General features: G+C 42.6%; 1 protein-coding gene across 2 annotated transcripts in view; it reads left to right on the top strand.

Annotated features, from left to right (window-relative positions):
* Nucleotides 1–833: 833 nt before the first annotated feature.
* The window catches only part of Tmx3 (Thioredoxin-related transmembrane protein 3), a 49,430-nt gene continuing 32,806 nt past the window's right edge, over nucleotides 834–17,457 (top strand). For both annotated transcript variants that reach the window (XM_068366217.1, XM_068366218.1), the window contains exons 1-2: nucleotides 834–900; nucleotides 14,642–14,730. In XM_068366217.1, the coding sequence (XP_068222318.1) occupies nucleotides 867–900; nucleotides 14,642–14,730 (123 nt within the window). In that variant the 5' untranslated portion in view covers nucleotides 834–866. The remainder of the gene's footprint in view (nucleotides 901–14,641; nucleotides 14,731–17,457) is intronic.

The following is a 17,457-nucleotide window of genomic DNA, read 5'->3' as shown; positions in this document are numbered from 1 at the left end:
TATTAAAGATATTAAATTATAAACGTTTCTTTGTAGCATTACAATTATGACTCATGAATCAGTAAAGCAGTATGATTCCTCGAACGTCATTTATAAATTTGGAAATTGAAACACAAAAGACAAAAACGTATTTAAATCAGTAAAACATTTAAGAAATCTAGATTTTATCACGTTATGAAACGTCACATGAAACCATTTATTAATAATGATAATAAATGATGTATTGATACGTTTATTATATCAATTAATTTATATGATATAACATGGAAAGCATTAAAGATTTGCAATTTATTATCTTTGGCTATGGTCCACGTTTTTCGAGAATGGCCTCCTGAAGCGTTTTTTCTCGTAAAGTTGGTCTTATATTGTTATAATTATAGTAAATTCTATGATTATTTAGATCATAGACATATTAATAGCACAATTATATATGAATATTTAATATATTTATTTAATAACTACCTATAAAAAGAGTAAATAGCGAATAAAAGCTTTATTTAAACATAAATCTCAAATAGACTTAAATAAACAGTGCAAACGTTTCTCCTACCGTCAGTCAATCATCTGACAGACCATTGCTCGCGCTGTCGGTTGCATCATGAATCGTTCGTTCTTATAAGTTTTGTATTTCACTGTAATAATTAGCGTATAAATTAATATTTTAGATATTAAAATAATATATTTGAATAAAAATTGAATTTATATTTATAATTTAATTATTTAATAGGGATAATATAACGTAAAAAAGCTTTAATATAACACAATTTTATAAATTAAAAGGAAAAAACGGTTCCAACGTTTGTTATTGTCTCTGGCAATCCTCTGACGAAACGTTCATCTTCAAGCGTCTAGCAGAAGACATCGCCATGGAAATCTTCAAAATACTTCTCTATTTCTCGGGTAAAATCACAATTTTAACATTTTTAACCCCATTTCACAGTAGTTTTTGTGTATTTAAATAATTTTATAACATTTTGAGAGGCAATTCACCCTGATATATTGTCTGGAAAGGAAATTATAAACGATTTTAAGTCGAAATTTTCCGCACGTTATTGATTTGTTAGCGAAGCCATTCAACTGTGAAAGTATACACAGCATTATTAACTATTGCTTATGGTGGCAGAGTCTTAACTTAATTGTTAGTATTTAGGCATCTGTGTCATACGTAATCTTTCGTAGCCATAAATAAAAGATCTTTGCTATATATCCAGCTTTTTAGCTTTTATGCCTCCGTTTCTGTCCGAACCTTTAAGCAGGCCATACACGTAAAGCCTTGCCTCTCAAATTTTACCCTGATTGGCATGAACCGGCTAAATCTTATCATGTATGAGGGTTAAAAATGGCAAACTGGCGAGACTAGCTTGTTCTTATATCTATTTAGCATGTTCAATCGGGCTGGCCAGTCTTGCCAAGACTGGCAGTATCCTATGCCAGTCTGGGGTTGTATGGGGATGAACTAGCATGGTGACTGGATTGGCTCACCTATTTTGACACAGTATTATGCGGCCATACCTTGACTTTTGATCGGAACGGTTTCCCAGCTAATAAAATAATGATAAACGGATTGCATAGGGTGTATGTATGATAGCGGCCACCTACTAGTATGATTACGGCTAACTTAGAATACGGCAGTGTAAGGGGGTCGCAGGGAAGCGTTTGGTAAGTAGGTAAGGACAAGGCTTGTAGGTTAGGTTAGAGGAGAAAGTTTAGGTTAGTTGATGTCCATTTTTAATCCACATGTGAAGAACTGGCCGCTGATATTTAAAAGCTCTCAGTGTAAGGTAAGATTACGGTAGCGTTACTTGGGTTGCAGGGGACGTCAGCTCCCCTTTAGGTAAGGACTCAGCTCGTAGGTTAGGTCAGATGAGGAAGTTTATGGTATGTTGTGTTCTTTTGGAGAAGTTTTGCTGAAAAACTATTTTATGTCTGACTAGAAAATGCGATGGAAATTCTCATTTTCTATGCACGAGGGAGAATCTGGCCGTTGATCTACAAAGGTTCCTGGTTTTCCAGCTATCAATATGATGATAAACAGATTGCGAGGACTGTATGTATGATAGCGGACATCTGCTAGGAGTGAAACAGGTTACGAATTTAACACAGGGTAAGCTAAGAATACGACAGTGCAAGGGCCCCCCCCCCCCCTCGTTAATTAAGTAGGTAAGGACACGGCTTATAAGTTACATTTAGTGGGGGGTAAGTTTATCCAAGGTGGTTCTTGTGTAGAGGTTTTCCTGATAAACTGTGACAGTTTTTGTCTTACGACCGACCAGAAAATGGGAATAAAATTCCCATTTTCTATGCTCGAGGTAGGAGCTGTATGCTGATATACACTACAAAGGCTCCGATTGCATTTCACAATCTTGTGACTTACTGTATTGAAACCATTTTTGCTTTATCATTTTTGTATTAATTTTGCATATATTACATTAGTTATTTGATGATCTTTTTCATTAAAGTTAATAATTATCGGTCATTACCTTTCATTATCTCATATAACATTTTCTTATAATCTTGCCGGTAGATTAACTTCTATTTATTCTTGTTATATGAATTTTCTGTCTGCCATACTATCAATTTCCAAAACAAGTTTGTAATATTTGGGATTTCATTGGCCAAGTTATGATTTAATGAAATTTTATTTCCTTTTGTATATTTTGTCTTTAAAACCACACGGTATTCTGCTTGAAAATGAGTATGATAAAATATGAGAATAAAAGTGTAAAGAATACTGTTCATGGGAAAAATGAGGGACTATAATAGGGACAGATTATAGATTAAGTAGCTGCCGATAATTCTATTTTTGCAACCTACCGGTATGTATATCCCTGCCAAAGTTTCTCTCTGTTTATTAGGCTATACACAATCCTCTTCAAATGTCTGTAAATTGACGCAGAAAGAAGTACGTTTAGATTGAAAGTGTAGTCTTTTATCAGCATGAGATAATCCCAAGAAAAGTCCAAAAATCAATTTAGTACAGTGATACCTCTGGATACGAAAGTTTCTGCTTACGAAAAATTCGCCGAGAGTACAGTACCTTTTTTTTCATGGTATCAACCCTTAATTTAGGTGTACAGGTAACAATACACCTTCACTGATCCAAATGCTTTACATACAGTACCATAACTCCTATACAGTGGTAAAGAAAATGGACCGTTTTCTTAGGGCTTGGAGGGGATAACTAGGCTATAACTACATTATTGAATAATCTCATGGTGGTTTCTGGAATGGATTATGCTGTTTTTAATGGTTGGGTTAATTATTGAATGATAGAAATGGCTGCATTGCATGTTTATTACTACAGTTTAGCGTGTTTATGAAAGAAAATGTGTCTTTTTGTAAGGCTTTGAACGGATTAGGCTATTTACATGTAAAACGCGACTCAGTATACGAAAAAATCAGCATACGAAACCGTATCCTGAACGGATTACTTTCGTATGCTGAGGCATCACTGTACGTTTAAATTAAAAGTGTACAGTAGTCTTTTATCAGCATGAGATAATCCCCAGAAAAGTCCAAAAATCAGGTTAGTATATCGGTCCCAGTAGACATTTGGACGCTCGGATTGAAATGGATAAATGGAAAAGTTAGTCCTATAACGACTTCAAGAGAATAATATTAGCACCGTAGCAGATGAAGGCCTTTAATCGCCACCATGTAAAAGCCAATAGGGAGAGCCAGACTTTCATTAATTTATTTCCAAGTCAGATTTCATAGATTTATATGCAATAAAGAAACTTAAGAATATCAAAATTTGGCACTTTCAAAATACATTGTATCAATTGTACACTTTCAAAAGGAGTTGTACCAGTGTAACAAATTTAGTACATTAACGTAACCATGTAGCGTTCTTAAAATGAGCGGGCAAGTCGGTAGGGTATGTACGTCCAGTCCAGTGTGGATAAACCCGCTGCCTTGTCTTTGCGTGTGTGGCCGGCTTGACTTTGTGGACACCAGCTCTGTAAGAGTTGAGCTTGACTCATTGGGCTGGTCAATCTCTTCCTTTCAATAATTATGATAATTTACTTTGTGGAGCAACAGTGGAGATTTCTGAAGGTACTCCCAGGCCCCAATGACGGTCCATTGGATCCAATTTCAATCAATTCAGATAGAAAAACATGACTCAAAATACTTGAAATCAATTGGTAAAGGGATAGCTCACCACCCGTACCATCTCACTGCTGTATTAACCAATTTAAGTAATACAGTAGTATTGCATTTCATATGCTGTATGAATGAATGTGTGTATTATACGTAAATATATACTTGGGGTGAATTTAGTTTGTTGGGATAGGCATGGAGTTTCTTATTAATTGTCAAATCGATTTTCTTGACAGGGAAAATGTTGTTTAACTTGGTCTGATATACGATAATATGACACTAGTGTTACTGTTCATAAAATATTATTATTTAGTGTTACCTTGAGACTTGGTCTTAAGGTACCCTAAGACTAAGTCTCAAGGATAAGGTGGTCTAAGGATGTCGCACCTGGTTAGGTGGGGAACCTTAGGTTAGGTGGTGGTCTTGTGTTTGTGGCTTTTCAGTCGTAACTTTTGAAATTTTACACTCGGTCTGTCCCAACCAGTGACAAAGGACCTTTTACTTTTCATTTTGAATTAGTGAAAGTGTAGATAATGTACAGAAACAGGTCAACTAAAGAGGTCCAGTAGAAGGTGCCTCACCAACTCATCGCTGTTTTGAAGAATGCGACAGGGCGGTGAGTTGTCTCGATCCCTGACCTCGGTTATCATAATTATCATTACTAGCCAAGCTACAACTCTAATTGGAAAAGCAGGATGCTATAAGCCCAATGGCTCCAACGAGGAAAAATAGCCCTGTTAGGAAAGGAAACAAGGAAATGAACATACAAGAGAATAATGAATAATTACTTCAGCCTTCATCCTAACACAAGTCTCGTGATGCTCCGATCAGTCGCCTCGTATGCTAAAGGGTTAGACGGTGCGATGCCAAGGACCAACCCAGTCAGGTAAGGTTGCTCGGTATGTGGGTACAGTATTGCAAGCTCCTACTACCATTGCTCGGGTTGGTATGAGACAGACCTCGAGATTTGACGTCTTCTACATGTTCTTTTAGAAGCCACATCCAAGACTAAACGAGATGAGGCAGAGGACGATAATGGAATATCTCTGTCTCTCACCACAGATACTATAGTTGTGAAGGGAAGGAATATGCCTCCTTGTGAGATTCCATTGCGTATGGGAGATAGAGAACTGGGCATGAGAGGAACCAGTAAGTGACAAAACATTCTAAAGCACGATTGCGAAGAACACAATTCTTGGTCTCCTCATCACTTTTTGTCCTAGATCTGGTTTCCTCATGTTCGTGCTATTGGGAACAAGATCACTGACCTCTGATCTCCTCTTTAAGAGCAACAAGAGAAACGGTAGCCGTGTGTTCATTTATCTGGAGTATGATCACCAGTATCCCTGTGACTATAGGATCCTGGGGATACGTTTCCACGGTCACCTGTCTGCCAATCTTTCCTATTCTATCGACCATGGACCGTGGAGTTGACGTCTATATGAGACTGGGAACAGGAATGGTCTCTGCCTCATACGAGCACTTCACATGCGTGCTTTCACGAACAAGGTCCATCTACCTAACTACCGGATTTACTCGCTGGCTGATACCTAGCTCCCCTGTGCGCTCCTTCCGTTTTGGAGGAGATGAGTTACAGCTGAGATCTCTCCGATATGGGCGGTGATTGCCCACATCACTTTTGCATACATCTTCACCAAGAGTCAGGCCTCGCACTGTACTTTAGAGCATTGAGACGGGCTATTGCCAGGAAGGTATACGCTGTGTCGTCGCTTCCGTCATCGTCGCGCTGGAGTCGATGGGCGAAACCTGAACCCTCTGAGACCGAGATACCTTTTTTGTCCCGAGAGAGCTGAGTGTTTAAGGTTTAAAGGCTGCTCATGAATGGCAGAATCAAGGGACAGTTACATTGCTCTATCAAGCAGGACAATGCCTCAGAGACTGACCATATATACATATGATCAGTTCCCAAGCCCCCTCTCCATTCAAGCTATGACCAAATAGACCTGTAAGCTCCCTTAAACCCCCAATGCCCAGTTAGCGATGTTACCACATATTCCTCCACAACCCTAGAACGAGGGACAAGGCTTCTCGCTGGCTTTGTAAGACGATCAAGCGATTGTATGTACTGTCCGACGAAGCGAATAAGCGTACGCCTCGGACAAGAGCTCACAAAATCATTGGTATCAGCCTTCTCATTTTAGGAAATTTCTCACTTTCCCCCTTGGCCTTGTGGTGGCTGTTAAACAGAATTCATAGCCAGCCCAGCACCCCAACAGGGCAGATAAATATTCTTCTAATGTCGGTAAATTCCGTAACCAAGTAACCGTTCTTCCTAACCTAACCAGCCACCCATTTGAGTCTTTTGACTGGCCAGACAGTAATAAACTGGATCCTTCTCTCTGGTCAGTGCTCATTTTTCCATTGCCTACACATATACTGAACAGTCTGGCCTGTTCTTTACACATTCTCCTCTGTCCTCATACACCTGACAACAATGAGATTACCAAACGATTCTTCTGTGCTCAAGGGGTTAACTACTGCACTCTCATTGTTCCATGGCTAATTTCCACTTGGTAAGGATAGAAGAGACTCCTTAGCTAAGGTCAGCAGTTCTTCTAGAAAAATAACACTCCAAAATCAAACCATTGTTCTCTAGTCTTGGATAGTGCCATAGCCTCTATACCCTGGTCCTTTACTGAGTTATGGTAGAGTTCTCCTACACAAAGGCACATTCTTCTATCTGTTTCCTTATTGCCTTTCCTCATAGGGCTGTTTTCCTTGTTGGAGCCCTTGGGCTTACAGTCACCTGTTTTTCCAAATAGGCTTGTAGCTTATCTAGTAATAATAATAGTGGGAGGATGGTCCATTGTGTATGTCCCCTTCATAGGGAGGTGTTCTCAGCTGTTGCCATCTAGGTATTCCCAGAAATTGGGTAGTACTGGCGCAGGTTGTAACAGCTTGTTAGTCCTAAGGTCGAAGGGGCCTTAGACTACCCTCTTCTTGTTAACGACTGAATGGCCAGAACCGTCTCCTGCTAAAAGGGTTTGTATAGGAAAATTACGAATTACTTTCGGAAGTATATTGCGATGCAGTTTTTCTAAAGTTAATGAGACACCTTAATTCAACCATTTTTGTTTGTGTTTGTCAATGATTATATAATTATCACTTGCTAAGCTACAACACTAGTTGCAGGATGCTATAATCCCAAGGGCTCCAACAGGGAACAATAGCCAAGTGAGGAAAGGAAACAAGGAAATAAATAGACTTTATAGGCCATAAGAAGTAATGAATAACAATATAGAATGTCTTAAGAACAGTAACAACATTAAAATAGATTTTTCAATATTAAACTTACCCGATAATCATGTAGCTGTCAACTCTGTTGCCCGACAGAATTCTATGGAGGGATACGCCAGCTATCACAATACTAGAAGGGGGTGTACTTACCAGCGCCACCTGTGGCCAGGTACTCAAGTACTTCTTGTTGACACCTCCTCAATTATTCCTCTGTCGTGCTTCTGACAAGACGTTCTGGGATACGCTTATGTTCTTGGAGTATTTTCACGACTTTGGTGAAGTATTTCTCTTTGATTTCGGCTGTCGCTTTACTGGAAACTTCTATTTTAGCTTAGTTAGCTTTTGGAATTAATTTGATTAATTTTGGTGACGAAGAGAGTATGAACTCTCGTTCACCTTTCAATGGCCGACCCTTCCCTTAGACGGAAGTGTTGGTGTCTAAGAGAGTATAGACTCTTTTTCTTAATTTTGCTTAACAAAAGTTATAGATTTATTTTATATCTCTCCGCCTCTTATAGGCCTCTTCGATTAACTTCCTTTTATTATAAACTTATTAAAATTAATTTTTATATTTGTTTATCTTCGACCTTCCTAATAGTAGGCGGTCTTTTCTTGGTACCGAAGTTAATTATCGTGAGCCCGTCATTTCGGTTTTACCTGTTAACATATTATGCTATTTTAAGGTCTTTGAAAGAATTTCTTTGATAGTCTCGTACTTTTTCAAAGTTGAACTAACGTTTTGTTTGTCTCAGCAGTTGTTGACGTTCAGAACGTTTCAACTTGCACTCTATCGTTACGATAGAGAAAGAATGTTCACGGTTTCACATTGCAGTAAGAGTAACCGTGTTTAGCGTTTTGTTCATTCTTTCTTAACTTAATGGTTTTGATCCTAATAAGGAACTTTTCTTTTTGGGAAATATTTCAGTTTTTTCCTTTAACAATAATATGTTTTAACGATATATATGATTGGGCTCTTCTCTCAGGTTCTAAGTCAAGAGAGAGAGAGAGAGAGAGATAGAGACGGAGGGAGAAAGAGGATAAACGTTTCCCTCAAGCCTGCCAGGCGTACGAGTAACGTCGTTATCGTTTTGCTCTTATCCCTAGTCTCTTTAGGGGAAGAAACTAAACGTTTCTAGAGTGATCTAGTGTTTAGTCTCTTTCCAGCCACTGAATTTTCTTTCATTAGTTTTTTCTGTTACATTGTAATTCTGTTTTCGCAATTACTAACTTTTGAGAAGGATAGAATTGCGTGTTTCAGGTACAAACCACTTAAAGTTTCGAGTTCAGTGAAATAAGTGCAAACAGAAATCAAAGTGATAAGTGATTAGCGCAAAGTATGTCAGTGTTATGCGTGAGGGTACTTTTGTGCGCGCCAGTCGTCCTCCCAGTCCGGGACCTCTTGCAAGCTCCCAAGCCCAGGGGAGAAGCAATGTCGAAGGATTAAAGGGTTCGGCAGGCCTTGATCGGCGCACAGAAGTATCCTCGGTGGTTGTGGGCGTGTCTTACCGAGACCGTCACTCCCACCCGCAGACGATTGAGCCCTTATTTTGCTCGTCTGCAGAAGAGATTTAGAGGAGAAAATAGCAGAGTAACGCTGGTCTCAGGTCTCAAGACCTCTTAAACGTAAGTCCAGACCTATGCCAGACGTACGAAGTAAAGTTCAACAACCCGGATGCAGTCATTGGGTTAGCTCTGACTCTCCTCAGTCATCAGTTTGTCGGGCTGAGAGTGCGCCTATGCTCGCTCCACCTGATCGCAGTACCACCTGCCAGGCGTACGATGTTGTGGACTCTACTACAGTCCATGCAAGCACAGCTTTCGGACCTGATGCGTGAGTGTCGTGCTGAGAGTGTTGCACCTCCTCCTCCTCCTGCACCGGTGGTGCACCAACCGCCTGCACCCGTTCAGCCTGTGCTGCACCCGCCTGCACCGGTGGTGCACCAACCGGCTGCACCCGTTCAGCCTGTGCTGCACCCGCCTGCACTCGCTGCACCCAGTCGCAGCACCATCTGCCAGGCGTACGATGTTGTGGACTCTACTACAGTCCATGCAAGCACAGCTTTCGGACCTGTTGCGTGAGTGTCGGGCTGAGAGTGTTGCACCTCCACCTGCACCCTTTCAGCCTGTGCTCAACCCGCCTGCACTCGCTGCACCCAGTCGCAGCACCATCTGCCAGGCGTACGATGTTGTGGACTCTACTACAGTCCATGCAAGCACAGCTTTCGGACCTGTTGCGTGAGTGTCGGGCTGAGAGTGTTGCACCTCCACCTGCACCCGTTCAGCCTGTGCTCAACCCGCCTGCACTCGCTGCACCCAGTCGCAGCACCATCTGCCAGGCGTACGATGTTGAACCTCTTTCTGTGTTCGCTGTTCCCAGTGTTGTTCAGCCTCAGCCTTCTTTAAGGCAACCTTTGGTTTGGGATCAGGAGGATTACTCCACTCTTCCTCCTCCTCCCCTGGCTGCTCCACCGGTGGTGCAACTCTCGGTGGAGGTACAACCTCTTCCACCTGTGAGTCAGTCTCCTCAGCTGCTGCACCGAGCTCAACCCGTGCACCCTGATCCTGCGCCTCAGACACCTCTGCTTGCGGGAACTTTACCTTGTTCTGCGCAACCTCGGTCTCTTCACGCTCCACTCATACCACAGGAACAGGAACTTTCTGCACCTTCCACTGTTGTTGTTCCAGCTCGTTCTGACTCTGCTGTTCAGCATACCTTACCTCCATTTTCAAACCATGGCAAAAATATGAATCATGAGTTATGAATGTAAGGTAAACATTATGTTGATTTTTAAACCCCATGCAAGCATGCATAAAGCACTCTAGCACTGGTCATGGAATTTCTGAGAATGTTAAACGCCATGCACACGCTCTGCTTTCCTTACAGCAGGCTCTGCTTACAGCAGGCTCTGCTTACTACATGCTCAGCATTCAGCATGCTCTGCATTCAGCATGCTCTGCATACAACATGCTCTGCATACAGCATGCTCTGCATTCAGCATGCTCTGCATACAACATGCTCTTCATACAGCATGCTCTGCATACAGCATACTCTGCATTCATCATACTCTGCATACCTTACCGCATGCTTCTCAACATATCTTGGGTTGTTGCCAACTCACTAGACTGTCAAGCAGTTTCATAACGTTGCCTTCTAGTCTGCTGCTTTTGCACCAGTGAACCCTCACTCAGAGAACTTAGCTTTTCTAGGATAAGGTCCCTGTAGATGAGAAAGTTCTTTTCTCCCTCCTTCTGATATTCCCTTGAGGACTCTGTCATTTGGAGGGAGCCTTTAGCTGCATAACCTCTTATGGACTTTTATTTAAGCATAACATGCTTACAGGGAAGGTAATGGTTCCACTTCAGCCGCTAATCCCGTCTGTTACCACACCTGCTCCCATAGACCTTGAGCTGTGTTGCATGACATGCAGTCCAAGCTTAGTCCTTGTTAGAGGATTTTTTGTTTACGGAGTCAATGTGTCACGGGGAAGACGTTCAACAACCAACAGAAGGGACTTGTTGTGACGCAGTGCGGCTACCTCAGCAACCCGTTAAGGAGTTGTCTGTACGACCCAGATAGTCTAGACAGATTCGGGTTGTCACTGTATTTCCTCGCTTGCCCATGATTGACAGTTTACAGACTGTGCAGCAGTATCATGATCTTGTGTCCGGCTCCGTCAGACGACTGGCTTTTAAGAGCTCCCACAAGTCGTCGCTGTCTGGAGATTTTCAAATGGACTATGGTTCTGACCAAGGAACTGGGCCTCCTGGTCAATTTTGAGGAGTCTCAGCTAGTTCCATCCCAGACCATTGTTTCCTTGGGTATGGATCTTCAGAGTCGAGCTTTTCGGACTTGTCCGTCGGCCCCAAGGATCTTCCAAGCCCTAGAATGCATCCAGAGCATGCTGAGAAGGAACCGATGCTTAGTCAGGCAGGGGATGAGTCTAACAGGGACACTTTCATCGCTGGCCCTGTTCATCGAGTTAGGGAGACTCCACCTCCGCCCCCTTCAGTATCATCTAGCTGCTCACTGGATAAAGGACATGACGCTAGAGACGGGCTCAGTTCCTGTTTCCGAAGAGATGAGGTCTACTCTAACGTGGTGGAAGAACAGCATTCTTCTCAAGGAAGGTCTACCTTTGGCTGTTCAGACCCCCGACCACCGTCTCTTCTCGGACGCATCGGACACGGGCTGGGGTGCGACACTGGACGAACAGGAATGCTCGGGAACATGGAATCAGGAGCAAAGGACACTTCACATCTATTGCAAGGAGTTGTTGGCAGTTCATCTGGCCTTGATAAACTTCAAGTCCCTCCAGCTTAACAAGGTGGTGGAGGTGAACTCCGACTACACCACAGCCTTGGCTTACATCTCCAAGCAGAGAGGGACTCATTCGAGGAAGTTGTTCAAGATCGCAAGGGACCTCCTCATTTGGTCAAAGATCGAAAGCTCACGCTGGTAACGAGGCTCATTCAGGGCGATATGAATGTCATGGCAGATCGCCTCAGCCGTAAGGGTCAGGTCTTCCCCACAGAGTGGACCCTTCACAAGAATGTTTGCAGCAGACTTTGGGCCCTGTGGGGTCAGCCAACCATAGTTCTATTCGCTACCTCGATGACCAAGAAGCTCCTCTTGTATTGTTCTCCGATTCCAGACCCAGCAGCAGTTCGCGTGGATGCCTTTCTGCTGGATTGGTCCCATCTCAACCTGTATGCATTCCCGCCGTTCAAGATTGTCAACAGGGTACTTCAGAAGTTCGCCTCTCACAAAGGGACACGGTTGACGTTGGTTGCTCCCCTCTGACCCGCGAGAGAAGGGTTCACCGAGGTACTGCAATGGCTGGTCGACGTTCCCAGGACTCTTCCTCCTAGAGTGGACCTTCTGCGTCAACCTCACGTAAAGAAGGTACACCCAAACCTCCACGCTCTTCGTCTGACTGCCTTCAGACTATCGAAAGTCTCTCAAGAACTAGAGGCTTTTCGAAGGAGGCAGCCAGAACGATTGCCAGAGCAAGGACGACATCCACTCTCAGAGTCTATCAGTCTTAATGGGAAGTCTTCCGAAGCTGGTGCAAGGCCAATGCAGTTTTCCTCAACCAGTACCACTGTAACCCAGATTGCTGACTTCCTGTTACATCTAAGGAACGTAAAATCCCTATCAGCTCCTTCGATCAAGGGTTACAGAAGTATGTTGGCAGCGGTTTTCCGCCACAGAGGCTTGGATCTTTCCTCCAACAAAGATCTACAGGACCTCCTTAGGTCTTTTGAGACCTCAAAGGAACGTCGGTTGTCCACTCCAGGCTGGAATCTAGACGTGGTCCTAAGGTTCCTAATGTCATCAGGATTTGAACCGTTCCAATCAGCCTCTTTTAAGGACCTCACATTAGAAACTCTTTTCCTCGTGTGCTTAGCAACAGGTAAAAGAGTAAGTGAGATCCACGCCTTCAGCAGGAACATAGGTTTCACATCTGAAACGGCTACATGTTCCTTGCGGCTCGGTTTTTTTTTGGCTAAAACGAGCTTCCTTCCCGTCCTTGCCCTAAGTCGTTCGAGATCCCAAGCCTGTCCAACATGGTGGGGAACGAACTAGAGAGAGTACTTTGCCCTGTTAGAGCTCTTAAGTACTATCTAAGAAGGTCAAAACCATTACGAGGACAATCAGAAGCCTTATGGTGTGCTATCAAGAAGCCTTCTCTACCAATGTCTAAGAACTCAGTTTCTTACTACATCAGGCTTCTGATTAGAGAAGCAAATTCTCATCTGAAGGAAGAAGACCTTGCTTTGCTGAAGGTAAGGACACATGAAGTGAGAGCTGTGGCTACTTCAGTGGCCTTCAAACAGAACCGTTCTCTGCAGAGTGTTATGGATGCAACCTATTGGAGAAACAAGTCAGTGTTCGCATCATTCCATCTCAAAGATGTCCAGTCTCTTTACGAGTACTGCTACACCCTGGGTCCATTCGTAACAACGAATGCAGTAGTAGGCGAGGGCTCAGCCACTACATTCCCATAATTCCATAACTTTTTAACCTTTCTCTTGAATACTTTTTATGGGTTGTTCGGTCGGCTAAGAAGCCTTCCACATCCTTGTTGATTTGGCGGGTGGTCAATTCTTTCTTGAGAAGCGCCGAGGTTAAAGGTTGTGATGAGGTCCTTTAGTATGGGTTGCAGCCCTGTATACTTTAGCACCTTTGGGTTGATTCAGCCTCCAAGAGGAACGCTGCGCTCAGTAAGGAAGACGAACTTAAAAAAGAGACAGAGTAACGGTTCAATTCGACTTCCTTACCAGGTACTTATTATTTCATTGTTATTTGAGATAACTGTTATATGAAATATGGGATACTTAGCTATCCTTTAATCTTGTACACTGGTTTTCACCCACCCCCCTGGGTGTGAATCAGCTACATGATTATCGGGTAAGTTTAATATTGAAAAATGTTATTTTTATTAGTAAAATAAATTTTTGAATATACTTACCCGATAATCATGATTTAATTGACCCTCCCTTCCTCCCCATAGAGAACCAGTGGGACCGAGGAATAATTGAGGAGGTGTCAACAAGAAGTACTTGAGTACCTGGCCACAGGTGGCGCTGGTAAGTACACCCCCTTCTAGTATTGTGATAGCTGGCGTATCCCTCCATAGAATTCTGTCGGGCAACAGAGTTGACAGCTACATGATTATCGGGTAAGTATATTCAAAAATTTATTTTACTAATAAAAATAACATTTTAATGATTATAATTATTTTTATTAGTATTATTATTATTATCATTATTTATCCATTATCAGGTTCTGTAAATAAAGATAGGCCTAATGATGTTTCAATTTGTATTACTGTAGTTCTGCGATTCCTCATATGACTGTTTTCCCTCGTCAGAAATCTTTCTATTATATTTCTATCATTATTTTTATTATAGCTGTTATAAGTCATTATTACTATTATTAGCTTCCTTCTCATTAATATTATTGTTAATAATATTATAATTTGTATTATTATTGAAGACAATTATCATTATTTTTGTTATTAGCATTCGTATAAGTAGTATTGTTATCATATAAAAATAATTATTATTGTACTGCTATTATCATTATTATTTGTATTATTATCATTAAAGGCGATTATTATTATTTTTATTGCCATTCTCATAATTAGTATTGTCATATAATGATAATTATTGCTGTACTATTATCATCATCATCGTCATTAGATAGCATATAAAAAAACACACTCGAACATTAGTATGTATTGACACTTTAAAGTAACCTGTCTCTCTCCTTTCGCAGCGTGTTCATTCGGAAGCGCCACGAATCGAGTCCTGGAATTAAGCGACAGGTTCCTGGAGCTGCGAGGAGAGAGTCCATGGCTCATCATGGTGAGTCTTTCTTACATCCTTTAGGGTTCTCTCACTATCGCGCGGAAGTGTAGTTTGTTCCATCACCAAATACAAAACTTTTGGCTCTAAACCGTAAAACTTTTAGTGAGTTGCTGCTCCCTAGCGCTAGTTTGGGTTTGACTAACCCGCTCACACTCGCAGTGGCAAAGCCACTTTTTATTTCGGCTCGGAGTTGAGCGGACGCTGTCAGTTCTTCTCCACTGTACTCAGTTTAACAATCCTAATAAAGAACCTGAAATATTAGATATTCTAACATGAGGCCTGCCTCGAGATTGCCCTCAGGGCACGTATCCATCCGCATAGGCCTATCACCACAGAAAACGGAAGTAGGGTAAACTACACAAAACTCTGGTCGGTTGAGAGGAGGTTCCAGGTAACTCCTAAGAAAGTAGTTCTCGGTAAGTATGTTAGGAAAAATACAAATTACTAATAATTTGTGATATATTCTTTTTTCTTCAATATGGAATAGTTTCTGTGTAACCCTCTTTACTTCTGCTCACCTTCGTTCCTATAGCTTCGGAGTAGGAATGAGAGCGGAGGCAGACTGAGTCCTTTTGGAGCTTCCAGTCGGGAGAAACCCAGAAACTAGTTTCGGCTACGTCTCACAGGCAACACTCGATGCCGACCTTCAACTTAAGCTATGCTTGTTGTCGGGAAGCACGGAACGCTGCCGGAGCCCCTCCTCCAGGTGTTGGACTCTCCTTCCGAGGAAGAATTAATCTTCACCAGGTGTTGGATGACTTTTCTCTTTTGAGGAAGAGTTACCCTTCACCAACCGCTGTCCAGCAATCTCCCCGGGGAGAATTTCCAACAATGGCAACAGAGGTTGATTGCTTTTCCCTCCTGCGGGAGAGACGGTGTCCATCTGATTGTTTTCCCTTCGGAGGATTCCCCTGATGGAATTGGCTTCGTCCATTCCCTGCAAAGCTTTTCAGAGCTTGATGGCGAAGGAGTTAGGTGACTGCTTGCAGTGCCTGCTTTTCGCCGTCATAACCTTGGGGTACAATCCGTCTCGTTAAATGTCGACCGCATGCGGTCGCCGCCTTTCATCGACGAGTTGTAGGCTTTATCTCCCGAGTGTTATCTCCTACATCATGCCTTTTGAACACAAAAGAGCTTAGATCCTTCAGGATCTGTGCCTCATAGTTTCAACCTCTTCACAAGGAAGAAACCACCCCTAGGCTATATAACTCTTCGAGGTTGTGAACTACATTATAGCACAACAAAGGTCATGGAGCTTTATAAGGCAAGGACCTTCGGGACCTGGTCTCATAGTTCCAAACTCTTACAAGAAACTTTTATTCATTGACGAGAAGGACGAACCTAACTAGCACGGTTGACCTCTCACCCTTTGAGGTTAGGGGACGAGGAGCTCTAAGCACAAGGAACTAATGAGGGAGTTCAGCGTGCAACCACAACTACGCACTGTACCTCATTCTCCTTTGCGCCTAACACAACATTCACCAACTGTAGAAGTTGCTCAGCTCGCTTGCCATCCTAAGTGCTTGATACTTCACTCACTCATTCAGGATTTGTATAGCACAGAAGTACAGTTAGAATACGGCAAATCTCTCTATGCAATGCATCTTATTATAACTTTGTCTTCTCACTATTAGTAAGCAGTAACTATGCGAGCTTTAGCTCGCTATACTGAAGAGAGATATCATGCGCAGGCAATTAAGTTGCCTGCACATGTCTGCGCAATTGTCTCGTCAGCACTCACTAACTTTCGCCGGCACTCGCTAACGCTCGTCTCGCCAAACATCGAGTCTGTTCTTGCGGACGAGCCTTGTTCACTGCTGCGCACCCAACGTAGCTAGCGAGGTGGGTGGGCGAGCTCTTCTAGGAGGATGCCTATAGGGTATTTGGCAGAGGTAGATGCCCCCCGGTAATCCAAACCTTATCGGACTCCATCCTCGGGGCAGAATAGCATATCCCGTTCATGCACTCTCTTCCTGTTCTAAACTCTCATCCTGTGAACACGAGTTCCTACGCGAGGGGATATCTGAAGGAAGTGGCCCTTCAGATCAAAGTCAGGATCATGGTTGTGAAGAACGCTCCAAGAGGTCCTACACGGGTTTTCCAGCCTCCTTCTGGTCATAAACCTCTCGGCTCCGAGCGAGTTCGATCAACAAACCCCGTTCAAGATAGAGGTGGCCCAGACGGTCATCCCGGCCTTCAGACCAAAAGATTTCATTCTCGCACTGAATCTCAAAGACGCGCACTTCCCATCCTCAAGGAAGTACCTGAGGATGTTAGAGGAGTTCCTTGCGAGGTTGGGAAGGAAACACCATCATGAAGTTAACCCTTTTACCCCCAGGCTATTTGGAAATTTCCAACCCTTAACCCCCAAGGGGTTATTTTTACCCCAGCACATTTTGCAGTATATTTTTTTTAAATTGCTCTAACAGCCTTAATTTTTGTCATGGAGAGGTCAGGTTGGTCTCATTCTCTTGGAAAATGCCTGAAGTTTCTCAAAAAATTATCAAAAATATGAAAAAAAAAATTTTTTATAGCATTTTTTTGCAAGGACGTACCGGTACGTCCATGTGGGTAAAGGGATGAGTTTTGTGAAACGTACCAGTACGTCCTTTGGGGGTAAAAGGGTTAATGTAAGTTGTACTGTATTGAGAAGCTGCAATACAGGAATTATATACAACAGGCAGAGAAAACATTGGACCCTTCTTTATGGTTACGTTCATTCTC

This window comes from Palaemon carinicauda, chromosome 43 (assembly GCF_036898095.1).
Source record: "Palaemon carinicauda isolate YSFRI2023 chromosome 43, ASM3689809v2, whole genome shotgun sequence".
Lineage (NCBI taxonomy): Eukaryota > Metazoa > Arthropoda > Malacostraca > Decapoda > Palaemonidae > Palaemon > Palaemon carinicauda.
The sequence above is the reverse complement of the archived record's forward strand: the minus strand, read 5'-3'. Positions and strand labels throughout refer to the sequence as shown.